This window comes from Octodon degus, unplaced genomic scaffold (assembly GCF_000260255.1).
Source record: "Octodon degus isolate 3935 unplaced genomic scaffold, OctDeg1.0 scaffold00089, whole genome shotgun sequence".
Taxonomy (NCBI): domain Eukaryota; kingdom Metazoa; phylum Chordata; class Mammalia; order Rodentia; family Octodontidae; genus Octodon; species Octodon degus.
The window spans coordinates 10,742,560-10,751,595 of NW_004524665.1; the positions used below are offsets into that span (position 1 = coordinate 10,742,560).

At 53.9% G+C, this 9,036-nt stretch overlaps 1 protein-coding gene across 1 annotated transcript; it reads left to right on the top strand.

Annotated features, from left to right (window-relative positions):
• The first annotated feature begins 5,179 nt into the window (after positions 1-5,179).
• On the top strand, positions 5,180-8,565 carry Rtp5 (receptor transporter protein 5 (putative)). The gene is given in 8 exon segments (XM_023722073.1): positions 5,180-5,204; positions 5,207-5,333; positions 5,717-5,786; positions 7,139-7,456; positions 7,540-7,820; positions 7,822-7,907; positions 7,910-8,091; positions 8,323-8,565. Coding segments are annotated over 8 exon segments (1,332 nt in total).
• The last annotated feature ends 471 nt before the right edge of the window (positions 8,566-9,036 follow it).

A 9,036-nucleotide genomic window follows, 5' to 3' on the forward strand; every position in this document is an offset into this window, starting at 1 on the left:
CTGTCCTCACCTGAGGTGCTTCTGTGTCTCTCTTCTGTTTGATTCCTGCCTGGGCTTCTGGGCCGCAGGAAGGTGGACCTTCCTGCTCTAAGTGTGGCCATTGAAGACCAATTGAACCACTGGGGTCTGGCAGGATCAGCAGGGGAGCAGCTTGGCCTGGGACAGGATGGGGCACTGAGTGCCTGGGGCCTTCAGATCTGGGACCCTTCCTCTTAAGGCTGTGGAAACAGGATACTGTCCTCTCCTGTGGGCTCCCTAGATGGGCCACTGCCCTTCACCGAGAAGGCCAGCCATGCCCTTTTGCTTTCAAGCACCTCACCAGGCCCCACCGACCTCAACCTCCAGGTGGGGAGCTTATTGCAGGTCACCCTCCCCTCTGGCCATCCTTTGCGAGGCAGGTGGGTCATTTCACTGCATTCTGCTTGAAGGTGTTATCACAGAGTAGAAAGCTGGAGGAACAAATCTGCTGATATTAGTGATGAGACTGAGATAAGAAAAAACTTGCAGGCTGGAAACCCACCAGTTGCACCCCTGGGAGACTGTGGATGGTCTGAGCTAAGAATGAACTGAGTGTAGCCCTGATGGTGGCAGGAATGGATAACGAGCATCAGAGGTGGTAGTGAGGTGCTGTGTTGTGAACAAGGCAAATGAGGCCACTGCTGGCCTCATACTTGGAGAAAATGGGCCTTTGGGACATCAGGGCACTGGCCTTTCTGTAGGTTGCCAGTGGCAAGGGCCTGGGTGAGTTCTGATCAGGTCCCCCACCTGCCATCTCTACACTTCCCAAGACGGAGCTTCCTTCATGACAGGTTAGGACCCTGGGTAGATTGGGGCTGGCTGGACCCTCTACACTCCCTAGCCTCTCTCCCTAGCAGGAGCCTTATTCTCTCTGGGCCTGGGTGTGGGGTGGCTAGACAGCACCCAGGCTAGGAGGAGGCCTGAGAGAACAGGCAGTTGCCTGGGGCCTATCACTCTTTTCCTGCTGCACAGTGTCGTCCTGCAAGAGGTTGTACAGAGCCCTGTGCACTCTGTCTGAGCTCTCATGGGCTCTGTAGAACTACAGGCAGCTCTCTGTCATTCGTATCACGGTGGCAGTGAGAGGTGGGGAGCTGAGGCCCATAGCTGGGGACCCTCAGAGGGACATGTGTGCTCAAGATTTCCCACAGCGTGTGCACATGGCCTCTGCAGGTGTTCAGGGAGGTTTTAAAGTGATCCCTCTTATTAGGCAGTGAAGAGGCTGAGGCCTAGTGGGAGTCTCCTAAACCCCCTTTAGAAGTCTCCCCGGGGCCTCTGACCTCAGGTTTCCAAGGCGTCAGCCTCACGGTTAGAAACCATGAGCCAGTGCAGTTAGAGAGTGGAAAATGGAGGACAGGGGATCCCCAGTGCTCTGGAGGCAGCAGGAAGTTTCCATCCCCGGGGACAGGGACAGGCTGGGGAAGTGAGGAGACAGGGCTACTCTGAAACTGCCCCTGTATGGCACTGTGTGGGTGGCAGCAGCGCCCCAATATGTGCTGCAGCCCAGTGAGTCCCATCCAGGCGCAGCCACCCACAGGACACCCAGGCTGGGCGGGAGACGCAGCCTGATTCACAGCTGCCTTGAGGTTGGAACAGGAAATGGTTAATAGTGTTTGCAAATAAAAACTTTCTGTTCATCATGTGTCTGAAACATTTCCCAGAAGCTGAAGAGAGAGCAGCTAATGCATCTGCCAAATTAGGAACTGGATTTTTAAAAGCCAAGTGAGGTGTTCCCACACTTTATCCTATAGAAGAGCGAAAGCCCCAGAAAAGACGGAGGATGAGCGATTCCTACATGCCTCTCTGATGCTAACTTCCTGGAGTGTGTTTAGTGGTTCAGTTGTGGACTTAAGTTTCAGTTTTCAAAGGTGTTTGTTTGTGGGTACTTGCATAGTGTGTGTGTGTGTGTGTGTGTGTGTGTGTGTGTGTGTGTGTGTGTGTATATGAGTATGCCATGTGCTGTATGCAGGCAAGCGTGCTTGTGCTCTTAGGTCAGGACCGTGGCCTCAGGGTGGTGGCTGTCTCTCCTGGACAGCAAAGACCCTAGGAGCCGAGCAGGGGCTGGGCCCTGCCTCCCTGGGGTCCCCACCCGAAGGGCCTGGGCCAATCACACGCTGGCTGTGTGGCGGCACACTTGCCGCGAAGACAGTTCTTCCTGGCCTTCCCTGCCCTTTCTGTATCCTCTCTACTGTCTGTGGTCCTTCTTGGTTTCTATCTCTCCGTTTATTTTTTATTTTAAAGAGAAAAAATCCCAATAAAAACCATGATACAGAATTTCAAATTAAGATAACAGAAAGTTAATAATGGTTAATATATTGTGCATTGTTATCTTCACAGTAGTCAGATTATAAGGTACAGGTGTCTTTGTCTCTCACTCTCTCTCCAACACACACACACACACACACACACACACACACACACACAATGTAGTGATGCCTACTGTCATCAAGACCCATATTCCTGGTCCCTCATAGAGGGAGTGCTCATACACTCGCACTTTGTTTGTGGGTACTTGCATAGTGTGTGTGTGTGTGTGTGTGTGTGTGTGTGTGTGTAGATGAGTATGCCATGTGCTGCATGCAGGTGAGTGTGCTGTGTGCACTTAGGTCAGGTGGGGGTTGTCTCTCCTGGACAGCAAAGACCCTAGGAGCTGAGCAGCGACTGGGCACTTAGGATGCTCATAGCTGACCACCCTTGTTCTGGAGCTCCGCCTGGGTTCCAGCCTCACCCCTCCCTCATGTGTGTGAGAAGGGTGGTCTCTGCCGCTCTGCCCCAGAGCTGATGCCTCTGCTGGCCTCCTTGTGAGAGCCTCTTGTGGGCTGAGTGGCCCCCGCATCTTCTATGGTGAGGACTCTGTTTCTGGTTGGATGGATGCTGTACTGGCCACCAGCCCAGGGCCATGGTGACACAGTGCAGGGAGGTGTCCATGTCCTGCCAGCCTCTGGCTTCCCCAGTGTCCCCTTCCAGCAATTGCTCACATCACACTGGGACTCAGGGGCAGGAGCCACACAGTCTCAGGGCCCCTGAGTCCTCTCCTGCTGGGCATGGCAGGGACTTGCAGTAGAAGCTCGAAGCACAGGTCACAGAGGACACCAGGACTATGTTTGTGACTGGTCACTGTGCTGGCTGGCATGGAAGTGGCCTCTGTGAGGCCTGTCTGCAAGTCAAGGCCCTGATGGGTGTATGGCCACTGCTTCTCCAATGCTGCTCTGGGTGTCTGGAGAAGTCTGGAATGCATCCCTCCCTACACTTTGGAAGGGCTAACACTGGGGTCCTCAAGGTCCTTAGGGGAAAGGGCAGGTAGGGATCTTGTGTTTGATCTGGAGCCAGAGGGACGGGGGTGGGACCTGCTCCAGCCTTGGGAAGTGTGGATGGCTTTGGGGACATCTGTGCTAAGTCTGCACAGATGACACTGTCAAGGCCAGAGAAACAGACGGGGTGACCTGAGGCTGGGGCAGGACCAGAGCAGAAGGAGAAAGGATCCATACACAGAAGGCAGGCAGGTGGGAAGTGAGGGGCAGACAGCCTGGACTCAAGCCAGGAGCAGGATGGGGCAGGGCAGTGAGCACTGGTGACCTGGCTGGGGCTGCAGCAGGTGTCTCCAGCCCATGGGTAGCAAGGGCAGACCTCGATGTTTGACAGGTTACACAGGGAGGTCAGGACCACAGTGCACAGAATGAGCAAGATGGCTCACTCAGCGACTGCTTCCCTCTTCTAAGGGTTGCAGGCATGTGGGGTCATGCTGGATCTCCTGGGAGCCTACTGAGTCACTTGGTGTGACCTGTCCTTTGAGCTACCTCCACAGACTGGAGATGTGTCTTTCCTTGCCATCTGCCTGACAACTGTCTGTGTGAACTTCTTACCCATGGATGTTGAGGACAAGGAGGTTCAATAACTCCATGATCCTGAGTCAACATCTCACACAGCCTTTATCACGCTGGCTGTCATCAGCAGCCACAGACAGGTTGATTCCGAGTTGTGCTGAGTACCTCACCCTCAGTGCCCTTTTCTAAGCCAGTGCCCTGACTGTTCCCTGCAACACCCTGGGATTCTGAAGGAGGAGATGCCATGTCATGTCCTCTCCTGAGGATACCTTCTTCAGCATAGGCTGCCTAGGTCACTCTGCTCTGAGCTTGTCCCTGACATGTGAGGTTGGCTACACCCACTGATTCTGCTGTCCCACTTGCCCAATGGAAACCTGCTCTGTCCCTGACTCTTGTGTCCCAACAAACTACTGTTATGTACAGGATGTGGGTGAGTCTTACTGACCATCCAGAAAGACAGGAGCCAGGCAAATGCACAAAATATGTAATATGAAATTCTGACATTCCATCAATAGAACACACAAAAGCAACCGTGGCCTTGGCACCTGGGGTGTGAAGAACTGGCTCCACGGTGCTCAGGACTGAGACAGGAGGAGCAGAACACGACCCTCAGAGGGCATGTCAGGGCATTGCTATGATGTGTGCAGTCTTCAGGACAGGATTGCTGCGCCAGGCAGTGTTCAGAGGGCCATGGTGCCGGTGGTAGAAGAATTCACTGGGAATATAAAATGAGTGCCTAAGGAAGTTTATTGAAACACATGCTCTGAGAAATGACCATGGGTCAAGAGAGGGGACCACACAAAGGGACCTGAGGGCAAGCTTTTCTATGGCTGCAGACCCATTTCAGGGCTGTGAGCTTTGAGGCATTCAGCAAGATTGGATGAGGGGTCATTTCTGGTATAGGGCTAACTGTCCTGTGACATAATGGACACGGGGCAAGCCATCATTTGTGATGAGGTCACACTTCAGCCACTGGATAGATATCCCAAAATAGTTGTTGAGACTCAATTTTCAGAGTGAAGGATTTTGGTCTTACTTTTCCACAGGTGTGCCTCTATGGCATCATACGTGTCAGACTGAACATATTTACAGGAAGATACATGGACTGGTACACAGATGTCAGTGTTCCCACTGCATCATGCTGATTGATGATCTCTGGGTGGTGGGATCTGGGTGATTCTGTCATGTAGTGATTTTCCTTTCTGCTTCCTGTTGCTGAGACAAATCAAGTTGCCCTGGAGATCATGCTGTTGTCAAGGCAGCTGACTAGCTGACACACGATGCACGATGCTTCCTTGGGCCTGAGTGGGTCAGCTTGCATTGCACAGCCCAGCAGCAGCATGGATGGGCCAGGGGCAGATGTGTGGGCAGCACCTTTGCTCAACTCATGGCTGAGAGGAAGCCTCAGGACTTCTGGCTTCTGCACCCTCAGGAGAACCTGGTCACCGGGCACCTACACCGTAGTCTCCAGTACCGGCTGAAGGGGTTTTTGAGGTGCGGCAAGGGTTGGAGGTCCTGGAATGGGTGGGGTTTGAGGGTGTCTCCCACCAACCCTAGCTGGGTCTGGTTCCTGAGGAGGAAGCCCTGATTGGAACCAGAATCAGGGCTTCTTCCTCAACAGGTGAGTGGGGCCAGGAGTTCCCTGTCCCTCTTGGGAAATGGCGGTGGGTAACGTGGTGTCTGTTCTGCGCATTTGGCTCCTCTCCCCAACATTATCTCAGATGTACAGGTCTTATGTTTCCAGAGCATTGCTATTGCATGTTGTGGACAAGTGGAAGCCAGGTAGTGCTTGGTGGCCTGAGGAATTGGGGAGCCATCCCCAACCTGGCTTTGAGGTTGCAGAGGGGACTGGAGGGCCATTTCTGGTGTGATGACAGACACTATCAGTGTAACAGGGACATGGCCTGTGCTATGGACCTCTCTACCCTGCAAGTCATCCTTGGCCCTGTAGGGTGCCTTCAGGCTTCTGGACAGGTGTCACTCTGAGTCCTGGGCAGAGGGCATTTTTCTTCCCTTTGATACAGATGCCACTGCTCCCCAGTATTTGAAACCCTGGGGCAGGGGCATGCTGGGTCCTGGCAGTTTCAGTTCTGGACCAGTGCCATGCCTCTCTGTGAGGCATCAGTACCTCAGAGCCCAGATGCAGTGCTGCCCTAGGACAGTAGGGTGGGGGCCCATGCAGACTGTCAAGGGTAGGAGTTGGGGGTGCGAAGCACTCCTTACTCCCTGCTCCTTAAGCTTGAGGCTCAGACTGAAGGGAGGCAGAAGGTCCATGCCTCAGGTAGCGGCTATGTCCATGTGAGTAGAGGACAATCCCACCACCCCCAAGTCTCCACAAGGGCAGGCTTTCAGGAGGCCATAGCCATGCAGTTGTACATCAGGAAACCATGTGTCTTGGGGAAAAAGGTCCCCTGCATGGCCAGGAGCTGACCAGGGTTCTCCTCAGGGCATCCGGTCCAGCCCTTCCCAGGATCCTGAGTTTGTTATCTCTTGATCGAGGGAACAGGTGCCCAGGTGTCTTACTCTCATCAACTGGCAAATATATGTGTTCACCTGTGGGCATATGCTAGGCTGTACTTTCCCAGGACTCCCCGAAATTCCCCATGCTCTGTATGCAGGTGCTTTTGATTTCCTTCAGCTGATGGGTGGAAAGTGGAATCACTCCTTCTTTTGGTGTAGATCACTTTTTTTTTTTTTTTTTTTTTTTTTTTTTTTTTGGTGGTACCGGGGATTGAACTCAGGACCCTGCACTTTCCAGGCAAGTGCTCATTGTTACTGAGCTATCTTCCCAGCCACCCCTTCTTTTGGGATGGGGATCTACCAAGGTTCATCTCCCAGCACCCTGCCTGCTGAGCCACAGCAGGGGCCTTGTTCTTCTGTCTTTACCTGTCCATTCACAGTGGGTTGCACCTGATGCATGCTAACCCCAAGCCACAAGCAGCAGAGATACCTTGCAGATGCAGTAGGCTGATCCTGTGCCAGTGATGGTAGGCACTTGTGCTCAGTCTTTCAGACCATGGGGATACAGGCAAAGGGATGTAGGTAGCAGACAAGGATCCCCAGGGATACAGAGCTTGTGCATGGTGATAGGAGGTAGAGGTCCAACTCAGTTCACTCTTCTGGTTGGTGGGTGAGGTTTATGGTTTGTGGAATGTGAGACTAACCAGAGGTGTCAGATAGGCCAGATGATGGGACCCTAGCAAAACCTCAAGGTCCAGTGTGTCATAGCTCAAGGTACCTTCCCTTTCCACTCACCTGTTGCATCTCCCCACACGCTCTAGTACCACCGCTGCTCCTAGATCTGGTGCTCCACCCATGTGTGCTTTCTCTTTCACCTGTGATGGGACAAGGATCACCACTGGGGATGTGTGAAGATGCTCCTGTGGGGCCAGCAGTGCAGGCTGTACCCTCCAGATGCCCCTGCGGACTGCCTCGTGAGCCCTTCCCACATCTGGCCTCTCTGAGAGCTGGTCCTGCACATCTTATGGACCTGCTATGGGGTCAACCCAGGGCAGGGCTCCAAGAGCAGTGCTAGGGATGGCTGTGAGGCCTGTGATCTGGGCGTCTGCTTCCTCTAGAGAGAGCCTGAGCCCATCAGCAGGCCTCTGGTCAAGAATGTGGAAGCCTTGAAAGATAGGGGCTCTGGGAAGGGCAGCGAGGCCACCATGGCTGTGCATGGCCAGTCTCTGTGCCCTGGAAGAGGCCTTCTGGTCAAGTATGCCAGAAATCCCAGTCCATCGTCATTCCCATCCTGGTGATTGACTCCATGGAGGAGCCCTTCTCTGAGGATAGGGACCTTTTTGATGAGGGTAACTCCATGGTCACCATTCCCTTCTCCCTTGTGCACATCGCAGATGGCCATGATCTTATGCTCAGGGAGGTCATTGGCCAGGGCTCTATCTGCCTGGCAGGAAGCTCAGGAGCTGTGCCTGAGGGCCAGGGTATCCCAGTGCACTTTGGGACCCCTACCTAACCCTGACCAGGGCAGCATCCTGGAGACCTTTGAGCTACCATGCTTCCTCTCCAGGGGCCAGGGCTCCACACCCAACCTTGTTGGCATTGCTAAGGGCAAGGCCCCATCTCCTTCAGTGCTGGTTTCCTGGCTCCTGGGAATGCCTTTCCCTCTGTGTCTTATGTCATTGGCCTCTCGGCCAATGGGGAGGGCTCCATTACTCTCCCCTTATCTCTAACCAACATTTCAGGGGCTGGGACAGCCTCACCCACATCTTCAAGGGCAGGGGGAAGGGAGGTGGTAGCCAGAGCTGCATCACTGATGGTCACAATTTTCCTCTGGAGACACACAGCATTGTTCTGCCAGCAAGGGAAGCCCCGTCACCTTCCCCTTCACCTTTACTGATAATGCCCGAGGCACGAACTCTCTTAGTGACATCCCCAGAAGGAGAGAGAAGGGAACCAGTGTGGAGAGCCTGTGTCCACAGTTGTCAGTTGGGGTTCCACTGTCATCCCACCCTCAGTCCTCAAGATAGCAGGGAGCATGGGCTGTGGAGACCCCCAGCGCCATGGCATCATCACCTTCCACCACTGCAAGAGGAGATGGCTGAGATCCGGGTCCAGCAGGTCCATCAGCAAGGGAGGTGTGAGCCTCCTCAGGGCCTGCTGTAGGCCCCACTCTGAGCACCACCAGGACTTCTGGCTCTGGGTGTCTATGACCATCTGTGCCTTGTGGCCGTTCCGTATATTCAAGCTGAGCCTCGGCGGTCTGTAGGAGCCTGATACCCCTCTGGTAGCCCCGCCTTGTCCCCACACAGGCTTACCCCCAGAAAAATATCCTCAATCCAATCAGAAACTGGTCCCTGCTTCCCTGGCCTGTGTCCCTGGTCCCTTTCTTGACATGAGTGCTGGTTTTGTGGATGCTTCCAGTGAGTGTCCTGTGAACTGTAAACCTGTGTTAAGTTCAATAAAACAAAGCCAAGTGCAGCCCCTGGAGCCAACTGTGCCTTTCACTCATGAGAGGTCAACATCCTTGTTATATGGACACAGGTTTTTTTTTTTTTTTGGGGGGGGTGCTCCTTGCTAGGCTCCTATCACCCCTAGAAAAGATGACACTTCCTATGTGACCCACATCCTATCCAGACTGCGAGGGAAGCCTTGTAAGTGCTGGGGCACCCTGTACACTGTCCAGCACAGCAACCAGGAGATTCTCCCACCTCTCATGGTGGCAGGGCACATTGGGGTC